The sequence below is a fragment of the Rhinoraja longicauda genome, chromosome 19 (assembly GCF_053455715.1).
Source record: "Rhinoraja longicauda isolate Sanriku21f chromosome 19, sRhiLon1.1, whole genome shotgun sequence".
NCBI classification, from domain to species: Eukaryota; Metazoa; Chordata; class Chondrichthyes; order Rajiformes; family Arhynchobatidae; genus Rhinoraja; species Rhinoraja longicauda.
In genome coordinates, this window is record NC_135971.1 from 40,886,706 (window position 1) to 40,904,716 (window position 18,011).

At 46.8% G+C, this 18,011-nt stretch overlaps 1 protein-coding gene across 1 annotated transcript in view; it reads left to right on the forward strand.

The window, feature by feature from the left end:
* Positions 1-337: 337 nt before the first annotated feature.
* The window catches only part of LOC144603243 (zinc-binding protein A33-like), a 31,176-nt gene continuing 13,502 nt past the window's right edge, over positions 338-18,011 (forward strand). Inside the window, exons 1-2 of the mRNA XM_078416437.1 lie at positions 338-446; positions 5,145-5,597. Coding sequence (XP_078272563.1) covers positions 5,184-5,597 — 414 coding nt within the window. The 5' untranslated portion in view covers positions 338-446; positions 5,145-5,183. The remainder of the gene's footprint in view (positions 447-5,144; positions 5,598-18,011) is intronic.

Here is an 18,011-nt window from a genome sequence, read left to right on the forward strand (position 1 = left end):
TGAAAATAAAAGAAAAACATGTAGGAAAGTACTGCAGATGCTGGTTTAAACCGAAGTTGGACACACGAACATGAGGTGGTAAGTTTGAAGAAGGTTCTCGACCCGAAATGTCCCCTATTCCTTTTCCGCAGAGATGCTGCCTGGCCCGCTGAGTTACTCCGACTTTTTGTTTCCATCTTCGCTTTAAACCAACATCTCTGTAGTTCCTTCCCACACATTCTGTTTGATTCTTTCACTGGCACTGCAACGCTGCCGGCCACCGAACTCGCTCAGTAGCGCCACTGTCGGCTGTGGCCGGTGGTGCAATACGTTCAACTTCACCAGTCTCCCTGCGGGCAGAATCAAAAGCTGCCATTAGCGAGTGAAACCCTCGCCACAAGTGAAGGCAACTTGAGGTGCGGTTTTGTAACGGCTCCTACTGCAACTCGCCTCAACGCCCGACTCAGGTACGGCGCGACCCAACACATGTCGGGATATATCGAGGGTTCCGTAGCTGGAAGTAATCAGTGCAGTGCACGAGAAATAATCAGTGCAGTGCACTAAATACACACCCGAGCGGTGTTGCAACTTCCAGCGAGAAAAGTTATTTTATTTGCAATGTTCGGGTGAGTTCATTCAACCCTCGATAATTTTTTTTCACGCTCGAAGATCATTCTTTTGCGATCAAACTACATGTAAACATTGGGCGCCGGGCTAAAGTGAATCGAAGGCCTCTGTAACTTTTTAACGACCTTGCGTAAAATGGCGCTTTAAATAGTAACTCAGGCGCAGGCTGCAAAGCGGTGTCTGGACATGAAGTCTGGACTTGGACCGACACTCGGACAGGGATTTAAATGTGCAAAGCTCTCTGGTGGAAAGCGGATTCCCCTGTATAAGCGCTCATTATAACAAGCCTGGACGGATACAAAGGCGCTGAACTTTTCACATGTCCTTCATTGTTACTAATTGTGTTTGACATTGGATCGCTAAGTTTAGAGAGACCGTATGGAGACAGGCGGGCGGCATTTTTAAAGAGGCCAATTAATCCACAAACACCGCTCGTCTTTCCGATGTGGTCACGCGGTCGCAGAGAGAATGTGCAAACGCTACACATACAACACCCGAGGGCAGGCTCGAACCCGGGACCGTGACGCTGCGAGGCAGCAGCTCTATCAGCTGCACCACTGTGCTGCCCTAACGGAGCAAACCGTCTCAACGTGTCTTCTCCCTAAACATGTGACGACACTGTTCTGTTTGATGCTCTTGCATGTTACGCTGATGTATCAGACTGCCGAGGATAGACACAAAAAACTGGAGTAACTCAGCGGGGCAGACAGCATCTCTGGAGAGAAGGAATGGGTGACGTTTCGGGTCGAGACCCTTCTTCAAACTGTCGAGTTTAAAATTAACTTTCCTTGTCAACGTTGTCGTTCACCCAATCGCATTCTCCACGTCCCTTCCGCATTCCATCTCCGCGATATGAAACATGACTGCGTTCAAGGTTTTTCAGTTCAGTGGAACATTTCACTCCCCTCCCCCCTCCCACATTCCAAAGACGTGCAGGGTTGTAGGTTAATTGGCTTCTGTAACTCGTCCCTTGAGTGTGGGATAGAACTAGTATATGGATGATTGCTGGCCAGCATGGACTCAGTGGGCCACAGGGCTTGTTTCATGCTGTATCACTAAACTAGAAATTGACAATGTTAATGGCAGGATTTGAAGGCCTGAGCTATAGGGAGAGATTAGTTAGTCTAGGACGTTATTCCTTGCAGTGCAGGGGGCTGAGGGGTAATCTTTTATAGAGATGTTTAAAATAATAAGGGGAATAGAAATGGTGACTACAGTTTTTTGTTTCCCTGGATAGGGAAATGAAGAAATAGGGACATCGGTTTAATGTGAGAGGGGATAGACAATAGCAGCCTGAGGGACAATCATTTTACACTGGGGGTGGAACGTTCCAGATGAAGTGGTTGTGGCGGGTACAAAAACAACATTTAGAAGGCATTTTGATCGGTGCATGGATAAAAAAACATTTGTTAGGATATGGGTCAAATGCAAACAAATGGGTCTTACTTAGATGAGGCATCTTATTGGGTTTGGATCAGTTGAGGCAAATGGCTTGTTTCCATCAAAGACAGACACAAAATGCTGGAGTAACTCAGCGGGACAGCCAGCATCACTGGTTAGAAGGAATGGATGATGTTTTGGGCCCTGAAGAAGGGTCTCGAACCAAAATGTCACCCATTCATTCTATCCAGAAATGGGCCTGTCCCGCTGAGTTACCCCAGCATTTTGTGTCTATCTTTGGTGTAAACCAGCATCTGCAATTCCTTCCGACATGTGGCGTGTTTCCATGCCATATGATTCTGACTCTCTGATGATCAATTTTAAATTGATTGTAACTAAATGCAGTGGAAATTAATTTACTTGAAATTTGTGGGAACAGAGTATATTATGCCACAGGGAAAACTTGAAGCTTGAATTTTGTGGGAATTGGTTTATTGTGCAGGTTAATGGATCGGGCAAGTGACTGAAATGTCCGTCAGCTAAATATTTAGGAGCAGCGACCACTGTTCTAAGAGTATTAAAGTCGTGATGGAAAAAGACAGGGCAGCCCCACATGCTAAAATTCTGAATTGGAGCAACGCCAACTTTAATAGTATTAGACAGGAACTTACTGGAGCAAGTTCTAGAGCAGATGGATCTAGGAGTGCAAGTACAAAGCTGGGTGGCAGTGTGAGCTGCGAGGAGCATACTGTGAGGCTGCAGGGTGAATTGGATAGGTTGGGTGAGTGGGTAGATATATGGCAGATGTAGTACAATGTGGATAAATGTGAGGTTATCCACTTTGGTGGCAAGAACAGGAAGGCAGATTATTATCTGATTGGTATCAAATTAGGAAAAGGGGAGGTGCAACGAGACCTGGATGTCCTTGTACATCAGTCACTGAAAGTAAGCATGCAGGTACAGCACGCAGTGAAAAACGCTAATGGCATGTTGGCCTTCATTGCAAGATGATTTGAGTTTAGGAGCAAGGAGGTCCTACAGCAGTTGTACAGGGCCCTGGTGAGATCACTCCTGGAGTATTGTGTGCAATTTAGGTCTTTTGAGGAAGGAGCCATTGGTATTGAGGGAGTACAGCGTAGGTTCACCAGGTTAATTCCTGGGTTTGGCAGGACTGACAAATGATGAAAGAATGGATCGATTGGGCTTGTATTCCCTGGAATTTAGAAGGATGAGAGGGGATCTTATAGAAACATATAAAATTCTTAAGGGATTCGACAGGCCAGATGCAGGAAAAGTGTTCCCGATGTTGGGGGAGTCCAGAACCAGGGGTCATATTTCAAGAATAAGGGGTAGGCCATTTAGGACTGTGATGAAAATCTTTTTCACCCAGAGAGTTGTGAATCTTTTGAAATCTCTGCCACAGAAGGCAGTGGAGGTAAATTCACTGGATGTTTTGAAGAGATAGTAAGATTTAGGTCTTTGGGCTAACGGAATCAAGGGATATGGGAAAAAAGCAGGAACGGGGTACTGATTTTGGATGATCAGCCAAGATCATATTAATTGGCAGTGATGGCTCGAAGGGCCGAATGGCCTATTCCTGCATCTATCTTCTATGTTTCTATGTTCACATAGTTCCCTGTAGTATGTCAGAACAACGGTCCCAACCCGAAACGTCACCTATCCCTATTCTCCAAAGGTGCTGATAAAAAAGAATCACAGAATTAGTTATTTCCAAAGATAGGCACAAACTGCTGGAGTAACACTGGGGGGTCAGGCAGCATCCTAGGAGAATGTGGATAGGTGATGTTTTTAGTCAGAACCCTTCTTCCGACTGATTGTGGGAGTTGGGAAAGAAAGCTGGAAAAGAGGAGAGGCAGGACACAGCATGTGTTCATCTATTACCAGCCATTGGGTTTTGACACAAAGCTTCTCCTGTGCACATTCTACTGGGATGCTGCCTAACCCGCTGAGTTACTCCAGCACTTTGTGTCTATCTCCCAGAGAGTTACTCTGATTACTCCAACATTTTCTGTGTTGACAATAGGATGTTTGCATACACAAAGATCGTACAAAGACCAATGATGTAAATGGCCAGGTTACATGTTACAAGCAATTTCTCTGTAGCTGTAATACAATATTCTGCACTATGCCCAATTTTCTCTTCACAATACCTATTGAACGTGTATGGCTTGCATATGTTTTTACTGGATACAGTTTTTCTATATATGTGTCGATACAGATCATTATCTTATACACCTCTGTTAGATAACCCCTCATCTTCCTGCGCTGCAGGAATAAAGTCCAAGCCCGCCCATCCTCTCCCTGTAGATTAGGTCCTGGGGCCCTTGGATACAGAGATACATAGATCATCCTATATAGGTAAAGAAGCCTGTTTCTCAGCTGCGTGTACAAAGTGAGTTCTGTGTGGAATTTTTTAGTTGAATGACCAGTTCAGTCTTCAGTCTTTCAGTTATAATTAGTCAGCTTTTCGTTGTATTAGCTATGATATGTTCAGTTTTTAGTTAAGGTCTGCAGATCCTTTAATGCTTTGCTCTGATACCAAATAACCATTTTGCCTGAATAACATTTTTTTAACGCTGAAACTGGACTCAGGAAATCATTATGAATTCAGTGATCGTACACTGGGATTTATGACATTGTGTTGGAGGTGAAAGATGGTGCCTCTGACAAGGCAGGAGCATTCCTTGGACTTTAGACTTTACAGATACACAGTGAAGACAGGCCATTTGGCCCACCGAGTCCATGCCGACCGGTGATCACCCCGTACACTATCACTATCCCACACACTAGGGACAATTTACAATAAAGCCAATTAACCTACAAACCTGCATCTCTCTGGAATGTGAGAGGAAACCGGAGCACCCAGAGACAACCCACGTGGTCACATAGGGAACGTACAAACTCCGCACAGACTGCACTCGTAGGATGGAACTCGGTTCTCTTGTGCTGTAAGGCAGCAACTCTACCGCTGCGTCACTGTGCCGCCACTCTCTTCGTGCTGGAGCTTTGGCCTAAGCTGAAAGCTCTGATCTCCAGAGGAACATTCGTACTGGGAGCCTATAGGACGTGTACACCTGATCAACCATGAAACAGCGCAGGAAGACACTAAATTTAGATGTTTGTGTTTTACTCCACAGATTTTGACGGAGGTTACTGAGAAGGCTGGACCTTGGATAATGGCCTCCCTACCACCCCTTGGTCGACTCTACAGCGAGGTGACCTGCTCCATCTGCCTGGATTTCTTCCAGGAGCCGGTGGCCCTGGAGTGCGACCACAACTTCTGCTGGCTGTGCATCTCGCGGAGCTGGGAGAAGGGCGATGCCTTCTACTCCTGCCCCGAGTGCAGGGAGGTGTTCAAGGACAAGAGGTTGAAGCCCAACCGCAAGCTGGCCAACATTGTGGAGGGTGTGAAGGAGCTGAAGCTGGAGCCCCACCAGGGACAGCCGGCCTTCTACTGCCAGCGGCACCAGGAGAGACACAAGCTCTTCTGCCTGGAGTGCCAGGGTGCCATCTGCATCGTCTGCTCTTGCTCCAGTGAGCACCAAGGCCACGTCATCATCCCCATCGAGGAGGCTTCCGTCCTCTACAAAGTAAGTGTCTTCAAAGAGTCATACAACATGAGGACAGGCCCTTTGGCACCACATCTGAAGAAGGGTCTCGGTCCGAAACGTCACCCATTTCTTCTCTCCAGAGATGCTACCTGTCCCGCTGAGTTACTACAGTTTTTTGTATCTACCTTTTGTCCAACGCATCCATGCTGACCTGGATATCCCATCTGAGCAAGTCCCATTTGCCCGCGTTTTGTATCCCTCAAAACCTTCTCTATCCACGTATTTGTCCAACCGTCTTTCAAATTGAGTTTTCGGTTTAGGTTTATTATTCTCACATGTACCTAACATTGTTTTGCATGAAGACACAAAATGCTGGAGTAACTCAGTGGGACAGGCATCAGGTCCGCCACGATGTAGAGCTCTTCTTCTGTTCCCTCCGCATTCATGCCTTTGTTCTCTGGGAAGGAATCCTCACCACCCAGTGATGACCCTTCTCCCGTCTCCAACAGACCCCTCCTCTTGGACTTTCCCAGATGGCCATCTACCTTCTTTAGACATTTTCATTTCCAACTGCTGGCGGGACATCAGCCGCCTCAAACTTTCCGCTCCCCTTACTAACTCTAACCTCTCCCCCCTGAACGTACAGCCCTCCGCTCGCTCTGCAGCAACCCCGACTTGATATTCAAACCCACTGACAAGGGAGGTGCCGTGGTAGTCTGGCGCGCTGAGCTCTACCGGGCAGAGGCCAGACGACAACTCTCAGACATCTCTCTCCTACTTAACCTTGGACCATGATCCCACAGACGAGCACCAGACCTTAATATCACACACTATTTCTGATGTCATTACCTCCGGCTCTCTGCCCTCTAAAGCCTCCAAACTTATCATTCCCCAGTCCCGCACGTCTCGATTTTATCTTCTCCCCAACATCCACAAACAGAACCGCCCTGGCAGACCCATTGTTTCTGCTAATAAAAAGTCTGAAGAAGGGTCTCGACCCGAAACGTCACCCATTCTTTCTCTCCAGAGATGCTGCCTGTCCTGCTGAGTTACTCCAGCATTTTGTGCCAATCTTCGATTTAAATCAGCATCTGCAGTTCTTTCCTACACATTGTTTTGCATGCTGTCCAATCAAATTCAGATTTACTTTAGATATTAGAGATATAGCACAGAAACAGACCCTTTGTCCCACTAAATCTGTGCCATCCAGTGATCACCCCCTACACTAACGCTATCCTACATACCAAGGATCATTTTATAACTTACTAAAGCCAATTACCCTACTCACCTGTACATCTTTGGAGTGTGGGAGGAAACTCTCGCAGTCAGAGGGAGAATGTACAAATTGTGTACAGACATCACCTGTAATCAAGATCGAACCTGGGTCTCTGGGGCTGTAAAGCAGAAACCCTATCTGCACCAGTGTTGCTGTCCGCATAACACTACACAAACACAATCAAGTCAAACTCGGGTATAATATGTAGGGGAGGGAAAGATACAGAGAGCAGGGTATAGTTTTCCTCATTGTAGAGCAACAGTTTCAGAGACAAAGTCCGAGGTCTGCAATGAGGTTGAACAAAATCAAATTGTACCCTCGCTTATGGAAGGACAATTGAGAAACCTGATACCAGATGGGAATAAACGTTCCAGAGTCTGGTAGAGCGCACTTTTAAGCTTCTGTATCTTTGACCCAACGGGGAGGAGAAGGAAAGAGGGGCGTGCAAAATACTTTGATATGTTGACTGCTTTCCCGAGTCAGCGTGACATGCAGATGGAGTCAGTAGCGGGGAGCCTAGTGTTAATTTCTTTAGCAAATGGGTGATGAATCTGTGGAATTTATTGCCGCAGGCAGCTGTGGATGCTGTCATTGGGTATTTTTAAAGCAGAGATTGGTCGATTCATGATTGGTAAGTGTGTCAAAGGTTACAGGCAGGAAAATGAGGTTGAGAGGGAAAGATAGATTGAATGGTGGAGTAGACTTGATGAGTTCAACAACCTAATTCTGCTCCCTTGCCTTATGGTCTGTGTGATGGACTGGGCTACTTTTGCACAACTCTTTGCAATTACTTGCAGTCATCGGCAGAGCTCTTCCCAAACCAAGCTGTGATGCAACCCAACAGCATGATTTGTTTAGGGAATGGGGGTTCCCCTCATCCATTATAGATGAGGCTCTCACTGTGGTCTCCTCGATATCCCGCAGCTGAGCTCTTGCTGCCCCTCCCCCCATTCGTATCAAGGACAGAGTCCCCCTTGTCCTCACCTTCCACCCCATCAGCCGACCCATACAGCATATAATCCTCCCACATTTTCGCCACCTCCAACGGGATCCCACTATTGGCCACATCTTCCCATCTCCACCCCTTTCTGCTTTCCGCAGAGATCGTTCCCTCTGAAACTCCCTGGTCAACTCATCCCTTCTTCCCCAAACCACCCTCTCCCTAGGTACTTTCCCCTGCAACCGCAGGAGATTCCTCCACCCTCAACTCCGTACAAGGACCCCGACAGTCTTCAGGTGAGGCAGAGGTTCACTTGCACCTCCTCCAACCACATACTGTATCCGCAGTTCCAGGTGTCAGCTCTTGTATTTCGGCGAGACCAAAAGCTGGCTCGGCGATCGTTTCGCTGAACACCTCCGCCCAGACTGCCTAAGCTTACCTGATCTCCGGGTGGCTCAGCACTTTAATTTCCCCCTCCCATTCTCAATCTGACTTTTCTGTCATGGGCCTCCTCCATTGTCAGAGTGAGGCCCAACGCAAATTGGAGGAACAGCACCTCATATTTCACTTGGGTAACTTACACCGCAGCAGTTTGAACATTGACTTCTTTAACGTCAAGTAGCCCTTGCTTTCCCTCTCTTTCCAACCACTCCGCCTTCCCAGTTCACCCATCAGTATTATTGTCTCTGACTACATTTTACCGTGCATTCCTCTGACATCAGGCTGAAGAAGGGTCTTGACCCGAAACGTCACCCATTCCTTCTCTCCAGAGATGCTGCTTGTCCCGCTGAGTTACTCCAGCATTTTGTGTCTATCTTCAGTATGATTTCTATGTCCCTGCCTCAACTCCCTCCTCTGACAGCTTGTCCATATACCCACCACTCAGTGAGTGGTTCCGGTTCCTATTAAATTTTTCCCCTCTCACCTTAAACCTGTGTCTTCTGGTTCTTGATTCCCCTAATCTGGGTGAAGTACTCTATGCATCCAAACTATCTATTCCATGATAGGGTTGTGGTGGTGCAGGGGGGTGGTGACGGGGTGACTGTGGGGGTGGGGGGCAGGGGGAGGGGAGTATGGGCATTCATACAGCACAGAAACAGGCCCCTTGCCTCAATTTATCCATGCTGTCCAAGATGTCCCATCCAAGCTAGTCCAATTTGCCTGTATTGGGTAATGTCCAGCTGAACCTTTCCTATCCATGTACCTGCCCAAGTGTCCTTTAAATGTTGTTATTGTACCTGCCTTAACTACCTCCTCTGGCAATTTATTCCATACGCCCACCACCCTCTGAGTGAAAAATGTTGCCCTTCATATTCTTATTAATTCTTTCCCCTCTTCATCTAAAACCTATGATCTCTGGTTCTTGATTCCCCAATCATGGGTAAAAGTCTCTGTGATTTCTTCCTATCAATTTCTCATGAATTTAAACACTTTTGTAAGATCACTCACAACCTCAGCTTCCTGCTCTCTGGAAAATAAAGTGCCTGCGTGCCCAATATTTCCCCATAGCTCAGGCCCTCACATCCTGGCAAACTCCTCGTAAATCTTCTCTGCAATCTTTACAGGTCATTAACATCCTTCCTAAGCAGTGGTATCACAAAATGCTGGAGTAACTCAGCGGGCCAGGCAGCATCTCTGGAGAGAAGGAATGGGTGACGTATCGTGTTGAGAACCTCTGTGATTCATCCTTCCTAAGCAGGGTGCTCAAAAGTAAACACAATCTTCCAAATGCAACCTCCCTAATGTCTTGTACAACTGTAACAGAGCATCCCAACTGCAATTATTTTCCTACAAAACTATCCCAACTTCTATACTCAGTACCCTGACTGAAGAAAGGTTAATATACTGAAAGCCTTCTCTACCCCACTATCTACCTGTGTCGTCACCTTTAGGGAACTGTGCACCTGTATCCCTAGATCCCTCTGCTATACAACACTTCCAGAACCCTGCCATTCACTGTGAAGGTCCAGCCCTGGTTTGACTTCTGAAAATGCAACATCTCATACGAACATTGACCTCCATTATTCATTCTTCAGCTCACTCATTCTACAGCTGATCAAGATCCTGCTGTAATTTGTGACAACTCTCTTCCCTGTCCACTATATTACCTACTATAATGTCAGCTACAAACTTACTAATCTTGTCTTGGATATTCTCATCCAAATTGTTTTTGTTTTAGTTTTTAATTTTTTTAGTTTAGCTTTAGTTTTGAGAGATACAGCACGGAAACAGGCCCTTTATTTCACCGAGTCTGCGCCGACCAGCGATCCCCGCACAGTAACACAAGCCTACACACACGAGGGACAATTTACACTCACACCAAGTATACAAACCCAAGCCAATTAACCTGTACGTCTTTGGAGTGTGGGAGGAAACCGAAGATCTTGGAGAAAACCCTTGTGGTGATGGGGAGAACGTACAAACTCCGTACAAACAGCACACGTAGTCGGGTCTCCGGAAACTGCAAGCATTGTAGGGCAGCAACTCTACCGATGTGCCACTGTATGGCCCATTGTTTTAATATAAACCACAAACAGCAATGGGTCTCGCACCAATCCCTGAGGCACACTAGTCTCTGGCCTCCTGTCTGAAAAACCACACAGCACGACCACACTCTGCTTCCTTCCATGAAGCCAATTCTGGATCCAGTCAGCTATCTCTCCCTGGATGACATGCAATCTAACCTCCAGAGCAGCCTAACATGCGGAACCTTATCCAAGGCCTTACTGAAGTGCACAAAGACAACATGTACGGCCTTGCCCTCATCAACCTTCTGGGTTTAAAGAACCCAAATGAAATTTGTGAGACACGCTCTCCCATTTGTCGATCCAAATGCATATATCTTATTCCTCAGAATCCTTTCCAGTAACTTGCCTGCAACAGATGTAATGCCAACTGGTATATAGTTCCTTGGCTTTTACTTGAAACCCTTCTTAAATAGAGGCACAACATTAGCCACCCTCCAGTCACCCGGCACCTAACGATGATTCCTATTGTCTCCAAGAGGCTCCTGCAATTTATTTCTCTAGCTTCTCACAATGTCAGCTACGTCTGATCAGGCCCGACAGATTTATCTACCTCCATGTGCCTCACTATATCCAGTACCTCCTCAACAGCAAAACAGACTGTCCTAAAGACATCTCCATTAACTGTCCCGAGTTCCCCAATTTTCATGTCCTTCTTGACAGTAAAAATAGAGGAGAAATACTCATTGAAGAGCCAAAAGGACACAAGGTGCTGGAGTAACTCAGCAGGTCAGGCAGCATCTCTGCAAAACATGGATAGATGATGTTTTGGATCGTGACCCTACTCCTTTGTGATTTTTAGAGATACAGCGCTGAAACAGGCCCTTCGGCCCACCGGGTCCGCGCCGCCCAGCGATCTCCGCACATTAACACTATCCTACACCCACTAGGAACATTTTTTACATTTGCCCAGCCAATTAACCTACAAACCTGTATGTCTTTGGAGTGTGGGAGGAAACCGAAGATCTCGGAGAAAACCCACGCAGGCCACGGGGAGAACGTACAAACTCCGTACAGACAGCACCCGTAGTCAGAATTGAACCTGAGTCTCCGGCGCTGCATTCGCTGTAAGGCAGCAACTCTACCACTGCGCCACCGTGCCGCCCGAAAAAGGGTCTCGACCCGAAATGTCACCTATCCATGTTCTCCAGGGATGCTGCCTGATTTGCTGAGTTACTCCAGCACTTGCCGGCCTTTTGTGTATTAATCAGCATCTGCAGATCTCTGTTTCTACTCATTGAAAACTTTGCTCACTTCCTGCAGCTCCTCACTTACTGTAGATGACCACTTTGTTTTCTGACGGTCCCTATTCTCTCTCTAGTTCTCTATTTCTTTCTCTCACATTCCCTCAATGTACTCGTACAATACATTTGAATTCTCTATCGTATCTGCCAGAGCACTCTCTTGCCCCCATTTTTCCCGCCTGTTTTCCTTTCTAAGTATGCTTAGTCCTCTGAACTCCTCTAGGGATACACTTGATCCGAGCTCCCTCTACCTGTCCCGTGCTTCCTGCTTTTTCCTGAACAGAGCTTCAATTTCCCTCGTCATCCAGGCTTTCTTACTCCCACCTGCCTTGCCCTTCACTTGAACAGGAAAATGCATGCATTCAACTTTTACCATCACACTCTTAATAGCATCCCACTTTCCGGCCATCCCTTTGCCTGCAAACAGCCTACTCCAATCAACTTTTACAAGTCTGCCTCTGCCAGTTCTCTGACCAGTCTGACTATCCCCCTGATTAAATTTTATCTCTGTTGTCTCCTTCCCCTCGCTAACAATGTTCTATGCTACATTTTCCTTGACCTCCACCCCCTTTGATGTCTCGTCTTCACGCCTTGCCCTTCCTTATATCTGCGCCTCCCACTCTCCTGACTCTCAGTCTGAAGAAGGGTCTCGACCTGAAAGGTCACCAATTTATTCTATCCAGAGATGCTGCCTGTCCCACTGAGTTACAGGAAAAATGTTCTGGAAGTTGGCGGAGTCCAGAACCAGGGGTCGCAGTTTAAGAATAAGGGGTAGGCCATTTAGGACTGAGATGAGGAAAATCTTTTTCCCCAGAGAGTTGTGAATCTGTGGAATTCTCTGCCACAGAAGACGGCGGAGGCCAATTCACTGGATGTTTTCAAGAGCAAGATATATTTAGCTCTTAGTGCTAAAGGAATCAAGGGATATGGGGAAAAAAACAGGAATGGGTACTAATTTTAGATGATCAGCCATGATCATATTGAATGGCGGTGCTGGATCAAAGGGCCGAATTGCCCACTCCTGCACATTTTTTTCTATGTTATTCCAGCGTTTTGTATCTATCTTCTGATATCATCAAAGTTGGTCTTGCCCCAGTTCAGAACTTTCATTTGAAGACCAGCCATAACTATAAAGCTAATTTAATTGTGGTCGATGTCCCAAAACACTTCGGTCACTTGCCCGTCCAAATTTCCAGAGTGGAGGTCAAGCTTTGCCCTCTGCGTTGTAGGATCCTCTACATATTGGCTCAGGAGACTTTCCTGAACACATTTGACAAATTCCATCCGGTCTAAGCCCTTGATGCTATGGCGTTCCTTGTCTATATTGGGAAGGTTACAATTCCCTACTATGACAGCCTTATTATTCTCACAACTGCCTGCAACCTCCTGGCATATTAGCTCTTCATCGTGTTGGCTATTTGGCAGCCTGTAGTACACTCTCAACAAGGTGATCATCCCCTTTATATTTCTCAGCTCCACCCCTACAGCCTCACTGGACGAATCATCATTAACGTCACCCGAAATAATCGGCATGACGATCTCCTTAATCAGTAAAGCAACTGCCCCATTCTCTTTTACCCTCACCTCTATCTCGCCTTCAGCATCTGTACCCTAAAACATTAAAGTTAATGTGTTGGAAGGAATTGAGACACAAAAGTAACTCAGCGGCTCAGACAGCATCTCTTGAGAAAAGGAATAGGTGACGTTTCGGGTCGAGGCCCTTCTTCAGACCTGCTGAGATGCTGGTTTACACCAACGATAGACAGAAAATGCTGGAATAACTCAGGGGGAGAAAAGGAATCGTAATTGAATAAAGTAATTCAGGTCTGAAGAAAGGTCTTGACCAGAAACGTCATCTATTCCATTTCTCCAGAGATGCTACCTGACCTGCTGAGTTACTCCAGCATTTTGTGTTTGTCCCTGAAACATTAAGCTGCCAGTCCTGTCCCGCCCTTAACCAGACTTCCATAAAGGCTACAACATTCCAGTCACACGTACCTACCTATCCAGGCCCTGTTCTCATCCGCCTCACCCATCAGGCCTTTTACATTGAAACAGATGCTAATGAATCCAACAGTACTTCCTCACTCCCAGCTTTGCTCCTGCATACAGACATTGCTTTCATCAACCTCTAGCCTGACCTGTATCACTCCTGCTGTGGATCACATCCCCCTGCCAATCTAGTTAACAACCAACCCGATCAGCACTAGTAAACATACTTGCCAGGATATTGGTTCCCCTGTAGTTCAGCTGCAACTCGTTTGACTCTGCATTAAAGTTTGACAAGCAAGTCAACGCTGTGGTAAAAGCCAGCTTCTTCCATCTTCGTACCATAGCTAAAATCAAACCATTCCTCCAATTTGACGACATTGAAAAAATCATCCACGCATTCATTTCCTCTCGCCTAGACTACTGCAACTCCCTATACACTGGGATCAGCCAATCATCCCTGTCCCGCCTGCAATTGGTCCAAAACGCCGCAGTGAGACTGCTGACGGGTACCCGTAAAAGGGACCACTTCACCCCGATTCTGGCCTCTCTCCACTGGCTCCCAGTACGGTACAGAATCAATTTCAAGCTCCTCCTATTCACATAGAAAGCCCTAAACCCCCCTATATAAAAACATTTCTAACCCACCACTCTATCTCCAGGTCCCTCAGGTCGGCCGACATGGGGCTACTGACTATCCCGCGGTCTAGGCTTAAGCTCAGGGGTTACCGCGCTTTTGCAGTTGCAGCTCCTAGACTGTGGAACAGCATCCCTCTCCCCATCAGATCTGCCCCCTCCATCCACTCCTTTAAGTCCAGGCTCAAAACCTATTTCTACTCCCTAGCGTTTGAGGCCCTCTGAGGGGGCACTGTGAATTGTTTATGTATGTGCTGTTATGCTTGTGTGCCATTGTATGTTCATTCTTGGTACCTGAACTGATGTACAGCACTTTGGTCAACGTGGGTTGTTTTTAAATATGCTCTACAAATAAACTTGACTTGACGATCCCTCTTCATTAGGTCACCTCTGCCCCAGAACAGATCCCAATGGCCCAAACATCTGAATCCCCGCCCCCTGCACTAACTCCTCAGCTGCTCATTCACGTCCTATCTTCCCATTCTTGCCCTCACTGGTACGTGGCACTGGGAACAGACCAGAGATTACTACCCTGGAGGTCCCACACTTTAGCCTTTCGCCTAACTCCCTGTGTTCACTCCGCAGGGCCTCATCCCTCTTCCTACCTAGGAGGGAGATAAACAGGCGGCAATGGGAAAAGCTGGTGGAGGAAGAGGTGAGGTTGTGATGTGATACAAGGAAACTTCAAAAGGGATATTGACTGTGTGAGCAAGAACGTTGACCAATATATAGTACAGGTACCGGCCTTTCAGCCCACAAAGTCTGTGCTGAACAGTATGGCAAGTTGAACTACTCCCCTCTGCCTGAACCTGATCCATATCCCTCTATTCCCTGCATGTGCTTATCTAAATGCCACTTCACCACTATCATATCAGTCTCCACCATTACCCCTGTCAGATATCCACCACCTCTCTGTGTCAACAACAACACTGACCCCACATATTTCCTTTAATATTTCTGCCTCTGACCCTGAAGCTCTGCCCTCTCGTCTGGAACATTTCCACCCTTTGGAAAAGGTTTTGAATGTCTGCCCTAGTTTTGCCTCTTACAATTGTATATACTTCTATCAGGTCTCCCCCCTCAACCTCCAACATCTGGAAGGTATCACAAGAAGTTGGAGTAACTCAGCGGGTCAGGCAGCATCTCAGGAGAGAAGGAATGGGTGACATTTCGGGTCTAGACCCTTCTTCAGACATCTAGAAAATGCCATCCACGTTTGTAACATGGCTGATGGGATACAATGTGGTGGAAAATAATATTGGCAAATAGCTTGATAAAGTACTGATTAAAAATTGACATTCAAAGTTAAGGTTAAGGTTGTCCTGGGTCACAGAAAGCTAACCGGCAATAACATCTAGTGATTTGTCTGAGGAATGGTTAGATTAAATTATATTGTATTGTCACATGCACCTAGGCACAGTGAATTGCTTTGTTTTGCTTACAACTCGGTAAAATCACACAGCGAACCTCACCAAGGCAGTACACCACGTTTCTGGCACCAACAAAGTCACAAAAGGTCACTGAACCGTCCTATCTTCTGCTTGCCGCTGCACCAGGCCCCAACCAGAACATCGATGGCCCATTTCCCTCCACAGATGCTGCCTGACCTGCTCAGTTTTTCCACCACACCGACAGACCCGCCCTCACAAGCATTGTTCCCCCTGTGTTCTACCTGCCTGTATCCACTGCTACTGTATCCTCTGTCATGCAATGGCAGACCTGTTCCCCAGTGTTACAGTAATACGAATGTACCTTCCAGTACAGTACTGCTGAGTTTGGGACTGTGTGTGGAACCTGGTTCTGGACATGGCTGAGAAGATCAGTGTGGTCATAAGTGATATGAGCAGAATTAGGACACTTGGCCCATCAAGTCAACTCTGCCATTCAATCATGGCTGATCTATCTGTCTCTCCTAACCCCATTCTCCTAACCTCTCCCCATAACCCCTCACAGCTGTACTAATCAAGAAGGGGACTGCAGTGGACCAAGAGAGTGTCTAGACGTAGCATCGGTGGGGTAGGGAGAGTTGATGGGCGACCCGTTTACTGGGGGAGGGGGGGGGGGTGGTGGGGGAGGTGGCTGTGCAACGTCATTGCTTTAAGGCTTGGTCTTGTTCATTATAACCATTATTATTTTCTATTGTATCTTTATGCTTATTGCTGTTGCAAACAAATGGTTGATTTCTTTGAGAGAAGTTTAGATAAGCCCTGCAAGGCTATAGACAGCCCTTCTTGCATGTCAAACGTGTTTCCAATATCAAGAGAAATGTAAATTTATTACCCCATCAAAAATATTGAAGGCTGTCTCTAAAATATGGAGGCCGTTAAAAATGTAGGAGTGGTAGTGTTGCTGCCTTATAGCGCCAGAGACCTGGGTTCGATCCAGACTATGGGTGTTCTCTGTACGGAGTTTGTACGTTTTCCCCATGACCTGCGTGGGCTTTCTATGGGATCTCCGGTTTCCTCCCACACTCCAAAGACAAACAGGTTTATAGGCTAAATGGCCTGGTAAAAAATTATAAATTGTCCCTAGTGTGTGTGGAATAGTGTTGGTGTGCGGGGATCACTGGTCGGTGTGGACTGTGGGCAGGAGGGCCTGTTTTCGAGCCGGATTTCTAAACTAAACTAAAGATATCCAATGTTGTGTGCTTGTGCTACCTTTCCTTAGATTTCTTACTTGGGTGATTCATTCTTACTTTGTGATTAAAGAATCGGGGGTGGGGGGGAAGGTGGGGGGGGGGGGGGGGGGGGGATGGTGGGGGTGGGGGCGGAATGGAATGTGAACTATAAATAGCTTGTTGCCAAGATATGGCTGCAAGTAAACTCGGGTATAAACAACACAACTCGGTTGGTCAGTCACTCTGAAAGCTGCTGTAATAGAGGGGAGAGATTCCTATTTATGGGGGAGTGGCAGAAAGTCTGCATATTCCATGCTGGTCGGAGTTAAACAAATAAACACAACAATAAACACAATCTCAAATAATGACAGGGTACAAATAGGAAGAAAAGGGAAGTAATAGTTGGGGACTGCCAGAATGTGTAGCTGGTTTTTACAAAATCTCACAAAGTGTTGGAGTAACTCAGTAGTATAAGAAGATAACTGCAGATGCTGGTACAAATCGAAGGTTTTTATTCACAAAATGCTGGAGTAACTCAGCAGGTCAGGCACCATCTCGGGAGAGAAGGAATGGGTGACGTTTCGGGTCGAGACCCTTCTTCAGACTGACCCTTCTTCAGACATCAGTCTGAAGAAGGGTCTCGACCCGAAACGTCACCCATTCCTTCTCTCTCGAGATGCTGCCTGACCTGCTGAGTTACTCCAGCATTTTGGAAGTAACTCAGTAGGTCAGGCACCATCTCTGGAGAACCTGGATAGAAACGTTGTCAGTGCCAGAAACGTGGTGCATCTTTGTGCACTGCCAAGGTGAAGTCTGTGGTAGGATTTTACCATATTTAGCTTTTAGTTCAGTTTAGAGATACAGCGCGGAAACAGGGCCTTCAGCCGAACGGGTCTGCACCGACCAGTTTACCTACATACCTGTACGTCTTTGGAGTGCGGAAGGAAGCCGAAGATCTCGGGATCGATCCCGGGTCTCCGGCGCTGCAAGTGCTGTAAGGCAGCAACTCCACCGCTGCGCCACCGTGCCGCCCTTCTGGGTGAAAACAACAATGTTGCCCCACAACAAAGATTGTATGCAACAACGAAGAATCTCACTCTACCCAGGTACATGTGACAACAAAGTATCGTTGAATCATTGTAGGTGTTGTTTCAGGTTGGGATTCTTCTTCTGACCCGCTGAGTTAATCCAGCACTTAGTGTCCAGTGTGAATATAGGTCCGAAAT